This window comes from Electrona antarctica (genome assembly GCF_951216825.1).
Source record: "Electrona antarctica genome assembly, chromosome: 17".
In the NCBI taxonomy this organism is placed as follows: domain Eukaryota; kingdom Metazoa; phylum Chordata; class Actinopteri; order Myctophiformes; family Myctophidae; genus Electrona; species Electrona antarctica.
Window position 1 is genome coordinate 23,379,619 of NC_136798.1, and position 15,218 is coordinate 23,394,836.

Here is a 15,218-nt window from a genome sequence, read left to right on the forward strand (position 1 = left end):
GACTGTATCAAACCTTCTCCAGGTCTGGCTCCTCCAGGGCCAGTGCCAGGCTGTTGTTGTCCATCACTGAAGACGCTGCAACGTCCAGTGGAGTGGATCCCCTCATGGCTTCACAGGCTGCACGCACGCACACACACACACACACACACACACACACACACACACACACACACACACACACACACACACACACACGGTTTTCTCTCTACTTACAGCAGGGGGCAGTCTTTTGACATGTGCAGAGACTTTTAGCTGCTCTGTCCCTTTCACTCCCATCAGTTGTCCCCAGAATGTGAGGTTCACATTCTGCATGCACACACACACACACACACACAGTCAAATTCAAATGGAACAACACTGTGTAATACAAATGGAACAGACCCAAAAGTCAATTTGGTTCCATTCGCACAAACTCAGAATGAAGGATTATACAATGAACTGCTTGATAAAAATCCCTTTATTCGTTCTATCCATGGAACAATACTTTGTTCTTACATTGCCCAACTTAGATAACGTTTAACCTTCAAATATATTTGGTATAGTTATTTATCTAGAATGCGGCCAATTTGAATATTCTAAATTCACTAGTCTGGGAAGTAATAATTTAACAAGAGTTTCTGATTATTATATATATTATATATTATTAACATTTCCCTTTGAAAGTACATGCACATTTGGATAATTTCAACCACATAAATTACTCAGTGTGGAAATTATCGCTATATCAATGGAATATTGATGAAGAAATACCATGTTCCAAAGAAGAAAAAATCAACAACCCATGTGGAATGGGATCATTGACCATTGTTGATTTTTTGAGGGGCACTAGCCCCTCCCATGTCCAGCTTTGAGGGTTTGTGTAAGCACAAACATGTCTTAACACAAACATTGAATGCCATTGACAATTAATGGTCCGCTTTGAGTGTTTGTGTGTGTACACACAGACATTGAAGACAAAGGTGAAGGGTATTGTGATAGGCCGGAATGAGATGATATACTGTATGATGGTGTATGATAAGAGTGCCCCTCACTTCACAAGGGTGTGATTTTTAAATAATAGAATAAATGGATTGAACTGTTGCACCCCTAATTTCCATCAGAGCTCCCATAATCAATCTCTTCTCATTATTCGCCCTAGTTTCTAATTCCTCACTGTGTTGACCAAGCTTCTATTTCCAACTATGTGCAATTATTTCCTGTGTCCACGAGCTGTTCATTTTGAACAACCGTTAATTGAAGTAATAAAGTACTAGACATTTATCCTCCAGCAAAACAATAGATGAACCCATTAGCATCACCCTAACAGTACCAAACCGCCATTCAAATCCACACTCCTCTTATATGACTATTACATCAACAGCTACAGTAGGCAGAAGTGGATGAGCAATCTCACAGCTTCATCCATCGAACTTCATTCAAGTGTGCGTGTGTGTTTGAACATCAGTAAGTAGTGTACTGCAATCTCCAGAGAGCGTGAAGAAACTCTCCTCTCTCAGTCAGGCGGAGCCCAATGACTCATCAGTCCTGCCCAGCACGGCCGTCTCTCCCCCCTCTCTCTCTCTCTCTCTCTCTCTCTCTCTCTCTCTCTCTCTCTCTCTCTTTAATACGTTAATATGATGTCAGCGCTGGATATCGCCGTTGTCTCCATATATGGGACTATAGGTTATCCCCATATATGGAGCTCTAAGTGAAAGCCTTCGTAACACTGGTGCTAGCAGCAGCCCTAGGCTAGTATCAATAGCAGCAGCCTCACTTATAGACCTACTGTACTAGTAGTTACAGCCTCACTGTCAGCGTCATCTACTACATTAGCTCTGTCCTGGTGCAACACTTCCTCTTGCTCTCTCTCCTCTGATATGGGTATTTCTGCTTTTTTCTTTTGAGCTTCACTGGGGTAAATTCGTTTCATGGTGGTGGTTGCAGTCACTCAGTCAAGTACAAAGGCAAACGAACAAACCAACATGATTCAATCAGAGAACATGTCTACGACGTTGATGTAATGACATAGAGGAAGCCTATTTGTTGTAATTTCAGTTGGTATTAATTGCCAAACAATCATTTTTGCCAGGAGAGCTATCTGTGATTATCCCAAAAAATATTTATCTACAAGCTCATTCATCAACAGCATATTTTTGTCTTCGTGACAAAATGTAGCCCACATTTGCAAATAGTGCTGTTGACCACGTTGTTACATGGTGTTACTTGGTTAACATTTGTACAACAACATATTAGAACTTTTTAAAGGCAGATTAATTGACGACAATGCAACCAATGCTGCGGGCGCATCATCCCTGTGATGCAGTGCAGAATGTAGTAAGAAAACTTTCATATTAGCAATTTACTCACCGATTCCTGAAATCGTGAAATGGAGGATGTAAGAACACACTTTTGTTGGTTACAGAGCAGGGTAAATATGAAGTTTTGCTTATATTCCCTATGTCCAGGCTGGTGGTGTGTTGTTGTTTTACGCAACATAACGCACGCTGGCGGGTTTGAGGGGGCCCCCGTCGGCCGAGTGTCGCTTCCTCCTCCCATCACTGACGGGAGGAGGCCATGTCACTGCCGGGAGGAGGAAGCGACGCTCGGCCCCCTCAAACTGACTGCGTACTTTTACTATTGGGGAAGAAATCAACTTCTACGGATTACGGAACAGGCTGCAATGTTCATTTTTCGGGGGCAGCTCGTCTGGGCCTCTACCTCTCGGGGCTCTATACACAGTTGTGTAGTTCGCGTAGCGCAAATGACCGCCTCTGAGATTGAGCTGGATTGAACAATGTGCCAATGTCAGTGGCTCAATACTAAATCCCGGTTACCGGACGGTTAAAATATTAATGCTTCTGAAGACTCTTAAATAGACGAGGATCACATTAGCTTTAGCCGCTTTTCGCTAACTCTTTTTTTGGGGGGGGGGGGGGGGGGGGGGGTGTCTTGTTTTCCAAGCGAAATAGAACAAGAGTCTATATGTGGCGGTAGCCAATAGCGCCCAGGCGTTTTAGTGGCAGGTTATGAGTTAATAATAACCATTAATTACTTAAACAATATCTCTGTATTATACTAAAAATCTACTACCCCCAAAAACCTCACTTCAACTGCCGGCCTAACGGTAAGGCAGACGGAAATTGAAGTGGATGAGTTGGATGCAGCTCAAAGTGAACTTTACTCAGTTATCTAGTTCATCGCCGTCCAACCTTCCTAGCCTGTGTAATTATAGAAAACGGAAAGTGGCGTGGCCGTTTTCAAGATGTTTTGGCCATTATCTCTGGAACGGAAAGTTCAATCTGCTCAGGTCAAAGCTTGTTGGATGCGTGACTTTGAGGACATCTTCTAGCAACTCCCAGGGCCCTGGGCGGTCATGTAGTTCGCGTATACAGCAGACCGGCACTGCCCCTAATTTAAACATTCTTAAGTAAAATTTTAAAATGGTGGAGGACCAACGGAAGACCAACGAAAGGCTAAAAATAAATCAACCACCAGACTGTTAAAGAAAGAAAAACAAACGACGGAGAAGAAACAACGACAGCATGGGATCAGAACAGAACACCATGGCGTGCCTGCAAGCCAGCATGAACGCAATATATTCTGACATAAAAGCCACACAGGCCGACGCAAACGGGTGAGCAAAGATTTGGCAGATCTCAGAGGGGATTTTAACAGTAAGTAGTGTATTCCAACATTTATGGAAAAGGGATTTAAAAAAAATAATAATTATCAGCCCCTTGAAACCTCCAATGACAAAAAGTGAAGATAGGGCTATATATTTATAATACTGGCTAACAGTTCATCTAAGTAGTAGGGAGGGACACAGAGATTTTGTCAATGAAAATATTGCTCATTCATGGATGAGTTTATGGCTGGACTAATGCAGGCAGCATACTTGGGGAACTGGAAACAATGTTTGTTGAGCTTGCAAGAAGTTCTAATGCTTATCAAATGAAGGTATGTGTGTGTGTGTGTGTGTGGCGGGGGGGGGGGGACCTTCTGCTTCCCAGGTTGACTCTCTACCCATTCAGCTATGGCCAAATGCAAGCCTGATGGAAGCTATGATTCCATTTACATTATCAGGCAGGCTCTCTACCCATTGAGTTATGGCCAAATGGAGGCTACGATTCAATTTGTATAATTTCCACAAGCTGATTCCCTGTCTTAAATGTGTTTAAAGATTACCTTCAACTTCATCCCTACACGTTCATGAAATAACAAATAAATGGGTTTGCTTTTGATAAAAATATATGGTTGAAGATCATTCGCAGAATGGCATACATTACATTACAACAAATATTCAGCAATAGAGGCTATGCGTGTGACATCATCGTACCCGGCAGTGATGCGGGAACGCCTACCGAGTGGCAAAAAACTACTTTCTGGTCTTGACAGGCCATACATCCAAAGAGAAAAGTCTGATTGTATCAAACAACGTTCCCGGTGGAAAAGTGTGAGTAATATAATCTGATACTTCCGTGACCGCGGAGAGCAAATGTCCATTTCTCAGTCAATTTATCATCTATGAAGGTTAAAAAACAAAAAACAAAGCCTCCATGCCCCTCGCAAAAATGCGGGCAAAATTCGTGAGAGCCCCAAATCCATATGGCCACCATTAACAAACTGTTAAGGCACAATAAGGCAAACATTTCTAAATTTAATTATCTTTAAGTAGCATAGGTGTATATGTGACGTGTCAAACTAGGGCGTGTTCATGATTCTGAATCCATTCCAAGCATTAGTTTTGCACAAAAACACTCCTTGGGATAAAAACGTCCATAGCCGTCACCCCAAATGTGATGAGGTCATCACATTTGGGCACATTTGGGCAAGTGGCTATGGCCGAATTTAGCCCAAGGAGTGTTTTTTGTGCAAAACTAATGCTTGGAATGGATTCAGAATCATGAAAGCCCCCTAGTTTGACATGTCACATGCTACTTAAAGCAAAATGAGCCTTAACAGGTTGATAATGGTGGCCATATGGATTTGGGGCTCCTGCATTTTTGCGAGGGGCATGGGTGCTAAATTTGTTTAACCTTCATAGATGACAAATCCACTGAGAAACGGACCTTTGCTCTCCGCGGCCACGTTAGTATCAGATATTACCCAACTACAGGCCACTTTATTTATTATTGTGTGTTTCTGCTTACCAAGGCCCACACTGCTGTTCTCCAGCAGATAGCTGAGGTGGTCGAACATGGCCTTCTGGTTCTGCCGGCTGATACGACAGAAGTAGCACAAGAAACGACAACAGCTGGCCACCATCCTGGGGAAAGCAATCTCCTGTAAAAAAAAAAAAAAAGACAGAACAACATGAAGCTGGCAAATTCATATACAGTATTAAACCTGACTTTTCATACTACAAGCTATAGCACTGATACTGTAAGTGTCATCAAGTATAATTAAACAGGCATGAGATTTATGTCACTGGCTATGTGATGAGATTGCCAGGGTCAGATAGATCGAAAGCTTGACAGCCGCCCTGATGCCTATGTGTCTGAGATACTCCACTATGATCCAATTCACACTTGGCTCTTGGCACTCATCAGCATGTCACTAAATCACAGCTATCCCTTCCACCCTCTTTCAGCGCTGCCCAAAAAGGACAGGCCTGCGAGGTGTAGCTACAGCAATCTGCTCACCCTGCGTATACCCACGTCACCCCCTGGCAACATTACCCTTGTAGCTGTGAGTATTAGGTTGTTGCTCTTGGCTTGTTGATCTTGGGTTGGAGGGGAGGATCTCTATTACTGAGTGTGTCTATAAAAATCACACCCGTGTGAACTGAGTGGTGTAAGGTCTTATATAGACTGATCAGCTGTGGTCTGACGTAATGTCTGACGTAATGAAATCACACCCGTGTGAACTGGGTGACCATAGCAACCGTGCTCATTTTTTAAGCACAGACAGACAGACACGTAAACTAACAAAGCCAGTTGTAGGAGCGGTTTATACCACTCAAAAAATAGTATTCATTATTTTTGAGGATGAAATCATGTGGCCGATATAAATACACTGGGCGCCCCTCACTTCACACAAGTTGATTGTTGTGCTGCTGTTGGCACAGTCTTGCTACACTAGCCTTTCACTGCTTATGTATTAACACCTTGAGGGCTCGGGCCTATTTAATCCATTAATAAAATGTGCCCATCATTTATAGCGCCCGGACCACTTTTACCGGCGGACCGGACGTTGTTGTGAATGTCTGTGTAGCAGCTAACAATAGCCACACGACTCTAGAGTCGATCGACAACAACGGGAGGTAAGAATAAATCTATTGCGACTAGCGACTGGACCGCAGAGCGCCGTCTAACACAGGATATTTTTTCATAATTAGACGGGATGATTTAGATCGCGAGTTATGAACGTTTTAAGATTTTTGTTGTCGTCCGCTAAACAGGCAGGGAACATTTTCGATGACGTGTCACTGTTGTGCAACACCGAGGATTGGGCAACAAGGGCTCCTAGGCTGTGGAGCGATGGGACCGGTTTTGATATCATTAAAAGTCGTTTTTATCAATCTCTGTCTCGGGCAACTGACCATGCACTTGAACTTGGCGGTGATCTCCGTCTTGCGCCCTAAGAATACATTCTTGATGAACGATATATTTCTGGTTGTATAGAATAATGGTAAAAACAGAGCTAATAATCTGAATAGTATGGTAGTAATGCTATACTTCTTATAAAGTACTCTCCTAATAACTGTCAGACAATCTGTCTATTACAACGTGACAGGTGTAATGCAAAATGTTGGAATAGACAAATTAATATTAATTAATATCATGTAATTGTATTTGCAAATTTCGAAGGGGATAGTCAGGGGATAGTCAGGGGATAGTCGGGGGATAGTCAGGGGATAGTCGGGCTCCGATTTCCTGAGCTGCTTGTTTATTTGTAATTGTAGCGGATGGTGGGCTGACAAGCTGTGGTAAAATATGATTACCTTTCACTTATGCTGGCCCACATGAGTAAACCCACTTGCACATTATGTAAAACTCTTACAGGCTTACACGCAAGGCAAGCTTAAGCCTGATTCGTATGACGGCGCCACAGGCCGAAAGTAACACATTTACAGTATATATTAAGCTCACGTCGCTGATGCGACGTGTTGTGAGATTTATAGATGCTGCTATTTACGCTTCACACCGCCATCGTATGATGAAGCATAAATTAGACGGTAGTCCAGGAGCCAATCCATTGGTATTAACACATTTTGTGCCCAAAACGTCTGTGGACGTCATGGGTATTGCGCAACGTGCGCAATTTCTTTTTTATTAAAAAAAAATCACAAAAATCAAAACACTTTTTTTTTTTTTTTTTTAACACGTGTTGCCAAAGTTTGTGTTTTCGCCATTGAGAATGCATTTGGCGTTTAAATTAAATAACTCAGAAACTATAAAACATTTCAAAGTAAAAAGTTCCAGCATGTGTCTCCACAGTCAGCTGAATTATAAAAAAATGTGAATGGATTTTCTAGGTGAAAGTGATATTGGGCAGTTTTGCGTGGGCTCTCAATGTGTTAAGGTACATTTCTGCCTTCAATAATACCTATATCAGACAAGCTTCTGATTTTAAAATTCATGTTGTAGCCTATGTCCTTAAGTCAAACACAAAACTAAAATGAGCTATATTCCATCTCAGTGGGTACGTTGTGATCTAAAATTCCTTCACAGATAACTCTTGTATTGTGTCCTTAAGCTCACAGCATCACGCCTCATCCTAATTACTGGCTCATATAATCCCGGCACAGCTCAATAGCTGTGCAAGCTATTACTATCATTTTAAACTGCACAGCAACCAATTTAGACTAGGGGACATTGTAAAGTCCTCCCATGTCTGTTGAGACGCAGCTGTCCTACCTGTGACTTGTCACCGCCCAGCACGTTGACCATGACCTCCATGACGGTCTCATGCATGTCCTACCTGTGACTTGTCACCGCCCAGCACGTTGACCATGACCTCCATGGCGGTCTCATGCATGTCCTACCTGTGACTTGTCACCGCCCAGCACGTTGACCATGACCTCCATGACGGTCTCATGCATGTCCTACCTGTGACTTGTCACCGCCCAGCACGTTGACCATGACCTCCATGACGGTCTCATGCATGCCCAGAACTCTCATCAGGTTGGGGTGCTGGTAGAACACCTTGTTGTTCATGATGTCACTAGCAAAAGGAACAAAGTATAAACCACTTTCAACCTGGCAACCCTATATTATGTTATTATAGGCTATATAAAAGACAAGCAGATCTACAAGATCACAACACATTGCACAGATTGGCTAATTATGCTAATTGCAATACAAAGTATTAGGAGTGTAAAGCAACAGTGTAGTTTCAGATATATACATAGTACTATGCCATATCTGAACAACAGTATCAGTTTTTGTTATTACAATTGTGGCATATTTAAAAATGTACATTGTAAATGTCTAGCATTTCAAAACAGATATTTGCAAATTGCAATGCTCTGGAAGCCATTCTACTGTTAAATATAAAATGTAATGTGTACATTGTGTAGTGATAATATACTGTATAAGTGTCCCTGTATTTTTGAGTGGTGTGGTCAAGCAAAGGCACTTCTTCCACTCCTGATGTCAAAGCATTGAGTATGGTGACGGAGGTGTATTAACTGGATTTAGCTGTTCAAATGATTACATATTTATTGTGAGATAACATAGTTACCGTTTTTATTTTTCAAATTAGTTCAATTTCCAGTGTTTAAAAGTATCTGTTGAAACTAGAAATGCGAGCACACAACTACAGTCAAACATAAACAAAACAAACTTGCAGGTGCACGGCTCCAGAAGTAAGTATAAGAGAATGATGCCAGCACTCACGATGTGTCCCTCAGGTACTTCTTTTATTTGAATTACATTTTATTTTACTTTATTTTAAATAAATAAACATGCACCTGCAAATCAACCGAATGCATTTCGGCTCACTGCCTTCCTAGGCGTAAACCGTTGTGGAAAGAGAGGAAGGCATTGAGCCAAAATGTATCCATTTGATTGTATGTTGTGTGTTTACTTTATACGTAAAATAAAATAAGTACCTGGGGGAAACGGTGCGTGAGTGCTGGCATCATTCTTTTATAGTAAAATGATCTGTTGCCCTGTCTTTAACCACTTAAAACCTCTATACTTAGTAAACTAAAACGTAGTTCAACGCGGTCGGCTCTGTATTGGTCCACTCTTTTCCCACCTTTACAACCAAATCTCTTTGCCAAATATAGCTGATCTACAAGCTCACAACGTGCCCTGCTGAGCCAGGTTGTGAGCTTGTAGATCAGCTATTTTCGGCGAACGTTCCCCACCAATGAAACGGGTGCGTGTCGGCCCCTCACCCCAGCCCATCGATCATGAGCTTCTCCTCCTCCTTGCCCATGCGTACGGACAGCAGAGAGCGGATCTGACCCAGAGAGGCCAGCAGGTTGATGGCGTCCTGCACGGAGGCGGCGCTGATGGTGTAGGTCTTCCTCATGGCGCGCAACAGCTCGCCGATGCCGTCGTACTGCCTCCTCAGCAGGCTGAACATGACCCGCACCAGCTCCGCATCCTGGATGTGGCACTCCTGGGCCCAGCTGGCCATGGTCTGAGAGATGAGCTCCTTCAGGTTGGCTGGAGAGGACAAGAGGGGACAACTAAGTCACACTCCATAAGTCATGGGACATCGAAGGTATTGAATACTACTACAGTCTGTCACCTAAAATATATAATGTGTATTGCCCAGAATAGGGACCCTAGGGTTCAAATGGTTAATGAGACTGTGTCAACAGCAGCCTGCAAATGCAGTCCATCTTTCTTTGTACCTCTTGTGTTCAAAATGGGATTTAATGTTGTGCTGAGTGAAAATATGCCACATTTACAACAACGACCAGAGAGAGAGAGAGAGAAAAAACAACACCACAAAACAAAGTGTTGTTTTCAGAGCTGATGGTCGTGAAGGGATTATGTTGTATTTAGTGTATTAGCTGACTCAGGGCTCTGTAGCTGGGTTGACATTACGGTACATTCCTGACATGAATCAATACACACACACATTGACACACACATAAATAAGGTGAAAGAGATTACTTTATGTTCTAAACAATAAAACAATGTTTTGTACAGCCATTGGTTATATAACAAGGGATTACTATAGTGTTTTGTTCAATGCCAGGCCACACTGACTGTGTGCACACGTACAGGCTTAGAATAATGCACAAGGCCAGCAGCACAACAGACATTACTAACGTACTTGACTTGTTACCCATAAGACTGCCTCATGTGTTCCCCTCTGTGCTCTCCCATGAAGAATACCCAATTATACCTTCAGACACAGGTTCACGGTCCAACAGGTTTGACTTAATAGACTTGATTTTGCTGCTGCTATATCACAGCGTGAGCTATATTCAGGACATTAGAGGGCAGAGCCACATTGGCAGATGGTGCAAATGATCAAGGTCAGCAGTTGCCCTGCTTTTAACTTCATTTATTGCGGGATGTCGGGTCAGCATCTAGGGTGTGTATATTATGTTATCCCAGAACAATTGCCCCACATCACACTTACTCATTTATACTCCGTCACACCTGGGAACTGCCCCGTACATCCACAGTGCTTTACTGTTGGCCACGGAACATATCCATTGTACTGTACTGTACAGTACTGCAATGTACAGCATGTTATGTGCAAAAAGGGAACCTTACAGTAGTATGATGAAGGCCTTGTGTTAGTGGACTGGATTAATTTAGAACAATGATGTCAACCACTTTAATGCATATCGTTGGTATCGGGCAGAGACCCATGATTTAAATAAATGAATGCCCGACTTCATCGTTGCATTGCAACACATTGGGCTCCATTTTCGTCACCACTAAACCCCTTATCCCTAAACTACTTTGCCTTTGTTTTACCATTTTGAAAAACATTTTTGAATAGTTCAACTAGCCAATCTACATTGACATGTTGTGAGCTTGTAGACTGGCCATTTCAACTATTAAAAAATGTTTAGCAAAATAGTAAAAAAAGGCAAAGAAGTTTAGGGATAAGGGGTTTAGCGGTGACGAAAATGGAGCCCATAATTGTGTCCTTGTAGATTTGAGCTATTTTTTAGTTAAAGGGTTAATGCTGTCTTTTCAAATATAATAGGTCCTCACTAATAATCATGATAAAATGGCACCATTATTTTCTACTCACTATCTGTGTGTCATAGGAGGGCTGTGGGCAGTTCAGAAACCCGTCCACCAGTGACATCATCGATGGGGAATTCAAGCTAATAGAAACTGCAGGCTTTCTAGTCCTGCAAAGTTGCAATGCGAAAATAATAAAAATCTAAACATTTTTGTAAAAAAATATTGTTTAAAAAAAAAAAGCCTAATGATGATGTCACTGGTGGACGGGTTTCTGAACTGCCCACAACCCTCCTATGAGACACAGACTGAGTAGAATTTTTTGTTGTCATTTTATCATGATTATTAGTAAGGACCTATTATATGAAGATAGGTTGAAAAGTGGTTAAATGTAACTATTAACATGAGTTTGTGACTAAATAATTACTACTACTGTTACTGCAGTATTCCAGAAGTGCAGGCATATAGTACAGATAGTGAACCACAAATGGAACCAAATGACCCTTACGGTTACATTAAATGTGTACAATGTCATAGTTCACTAACCAGTTGTAGCCTGACATTGGGAGGGTTTGTAATTGACAATTATGCAAGTTGAACCGAACAATGGAAGAGGACCAGATTCCCTCCCCCCAAGTACCGGTGTCGCTCTGAGCAAGTAAGATCAGAGAGACGCCCCAATGGTGAGGTGAAAAGGAGTAACATTCCTCCCTTACACTGGCTTGCTAAAAGTGCCAGATGCGCCCGTTTGTCTACAAACTGAATTAACAATCAACCACCCCTGGATTAACCTGACAGCAAAGGGGGGTTTTTGAGAGACCACAGACCGAATAAGAGAAAGAGAGAGGTGACTATCAGGACACGACCCAGGGTCAGACCCAGGTCTGACCGAGAGATGAACTCTCACAGGATGGACCAAGATGGGGTGTCCTACCTCGTTACATTACAACACACGCACGCACCACTGATACTCCAATCAGCAATACATGCTCCCTGTTTTTGTTCTCAATATAATCATTTTCTACCTGTTGACATATGGAAACTATGGAACATGTAAAATGAGTGAGCGAGGCTGAGGGGAGAGTGTGTGTGTGTGTGTGTGTGTGTGTGTGTGTGTGTGTGTGTGTGTGTGTGTGTGTGTGTGTGTGTGTGTGTGTGTGCGCGTGTGCGCACACATCTGTGTACTAACGCTTGAAAGAGGAGATGGCTCAGCGATAAGGAGAGAGTGATAGGTGCACAGGACAGCGTCTTTCCCTCTTCCTGTGGGCCGTAAACGCTAGATAAACAATTCTGTTGACTCCAACTAAAACTGGTTAAAACTGGATTTGGAGTTAGACAAAGGAAAACGCCTAATTTAGTTTGAGACCCCTTTTCAATATAACGTGTGTCACCCAAGACACGTTGCTCATTTTGGTCGAGACGCTGGCTGAACCACATCAGCCGGTGCGTTCTTTTACCGGCAGCCGGGGGGCTGCACCTCCGCGAAACTCAGGACTTAGAGCGGTCCCGTTTACCACTTGTGGGTTTCCATATGAAACGATTTGATCGACTTTCATACTTTATACCTTAACTAAAGACGGACGAGTAAAGATACACTCGCGTGCCGCGCTGGAAACTAATTTTGTCAACTTAACCCTGGTATCCAGTTTCCGAGCGCCGCTGAGGTTTCATCATCAGAAAGGTTGGTCAAGGATGTATTTGATAACATTCAAGCTCCCAGAACGACATGATAACTAATGATAGGGTTAGCTACCCTTTTGACTTAGTTTTGTCATTTAAATCTGAAAGTGACGCCAACCAGAGCCTCTCCTCGCGCCTCTTCCCTCTTTCTTCTTCCTAAAACTATCTTTGCATTGTGCTTGTAAACTGAACGGACCTATAGTTGAAATTGTTATTTGAGTAAGACTGGACTTTATAACGTTTGCCCTTGGCTATTTTGCACAACTCATGTGCAGACTAGTCAGAAGCAACTATACCACAGTCTACCAAATAGTATATTTTCAATGCGCATGGTTAATTCTTTATGGCTAATGTCCGAATTGGATTAACCCTGACGCGCCCGTTCTTGCTATGTTTTTATTTGAGTATATGACAAGTATGTTGTAACAGTATTTCGATATAATAAATATCTCATTTTGCTGGTACAATCTAAACAAATCTCCGGACTATTCTTTGATTCCGTCTGTGTGTATTTGATTTGTTTTATATTGGGGGAACTGTAACACAGTATTTATTCATACCAGGTATTCGTAACTCACGTCTTCAGATAGACGTTTTTATGATAAGATACACAGTATGTACATAGTTTCAAATCGCTTCATTCCGAGTGGAAACTATGTGTATATTGACAGGCTAAGTGACTCACGTCTTCAATTGGACGTTAATGAGATGCAAGTAGATAGGAATTAAATGTGTATTTGATTCGCTGGCGAGTCGGGGTTACATTTGATTTCTGGCTAATTGACATCATAATCTTGCCTAATAATCCCTACATAATGGTGCCCCGTGTGAGGCACTGGTTTACTGTGTTATATAAGACCCTTCGATGTGAGAGAAATTAGTGTACATGTAATTGGAATCGAGGTTGTTTTTTTTTAGAGTTGTTTTTAGAGTAAATGGTTTGATCCGCGTCTCACGCTGTGACCGTGGCTGGAACCTAGAACATTACGTTTGAATATCCTCCGACATTTAGGTCCCAGGTTTCTGCAGAAACGGGATTACTATTTACTGGAGCGTAATTAATAAAAAGTGGGCTATCGTTTAAGAGATTCTGTTTCCTAACGCCCAGTTGCACTGTACCCATAATGTAAGCTATTCATGGGTCATTTCAGCAACGAATGTTTGCCACTTGACTAAGCGATTAGATTCGTATAGCGTGTATTTTGCGCTATTGTCAAGTGGAACCTGAGAATTCTCTCTTTACTATAAAACGGCTCACGGGATTACAGAAAGACCATTGGTTTAGTATGAATTTAGACTTAAGTGTCTCCATTAGTGTGCCGCTTTTTGAGGTATCGAGTTTTTAAATCAGGAGAGTAAACAGATCTATACTGTCTGGTCGTTGGCTTGATTGCTTTTACGGGGCCCATACGGTTCAAGCAGCGTTATACTTGGTGTGACGTTGGTCAAAAGACAGTGTGAAACCATCTAATGTTCGGGGGACTCTGGCCATTGTGTTTTGCGACTTTGCGAGGTCGCCATTTTGGAAATTGGTGACGTGGGGCGTTTCCGCTGTACTTGTGGGACGCTGCTTCCAGCCAGATTGCAAAATCGCCATCTTGATTTCCCCCGTCTGAACTCCGCCCTGAGAGGTGGGGGTCTCAGGCCGTGACACTTGGTGTCCAGCCTACTGACACGTTGTTGTGATACAAGTAAGGCGTGCCGCCCCATCTAGTGGCCGTCGCTGGTGTCACACGTGTCATAACATTAGCTTCACTATGTGAGCTGTAAGAGGGCACATGCATGGTCGTGTGTTTTGCTGCTTGACGAAGATTAACACCTCTTAATCTTTGCACTTGGTGGGGACGTTATTTTGCGTGTCAAAATACACTCATTAAGTTCGCATATACTGGTAGCTCATTAATTACCTCACTGCTGTGGGGACATTTTGCGTTGTTTGCTTGTGTTTGTAAACATATAGCGTGGTGTTGTGGTAACTCACGTAAACCCTCTTTTACGCTCATTTCAGGCAAATTCGGTTGTGGATAATTGATTTTGTGGTGCGTAAGTGAAACGTTTCTGCTATTTACGGCCTGTGCCTTGGACAAAATTGGAGCATTCTCTAAATTTGCATAGCCTTTGTTCTGTGCAAAATCAAGCTTGTTTTGTTTAAGGGATACAGGTCTTTTGTTATTCGTTTTAATCACACCCCTGCCCTAGCTTATTTCAGGCATTATCATTTGACTTTAAATTTTTAAGGTGGACTTTGGTTGACTGGTCGTTTTAAAATCTTTCAGGATTTCAGTCGATTCATTGGCCCGTTATGCTCAAATGGGTTTGTTTTGAAGATTACAGTTCCAATTTTGAGATGGGGATTGACTTAATTATTTTAATGATTCATTCCGATCTCTCGTTGGACGCTGGGATTTTTAAAATAAACTCTGTTTAAGTGTGTGGTTGATTTTTTTA

At 42.3% G+C, this 15,218-nt stretch overlaps 1 protein-coding gene across 1 annotated transcript in view; it reads right to left on the bottom strand.

Moving 5' to 3' along the window:
* ryr3 (ryanodine receptor 3) overlaps positions 1-15,218 on the bottom strand; it is a 181,780-nt gene that overhangs the window by 64,197 nt on the left and 102,365 nt on the right. The window contains exons 40-43 of the mRNA XM_079525534.1: positions 9,326-9,599; positions 8,031-8,145; positions 5,130-5,262; positions 14-117 (exon numbers count right to left, since the gene is read on the bottom strand). Of these exons, the coding sequence (XP_079381660.1) occupies positions 14-117; positions 5,130-5,262; positions 8,031-8,145; positions 9,326-9,599 (626 nt within the window). The remainder of the gene's footprint in view (positions 1-13; positions 118-5,129; positions 5,263-8,030; positions 8,146-9,325; positions 9,600-15,218) is intronic.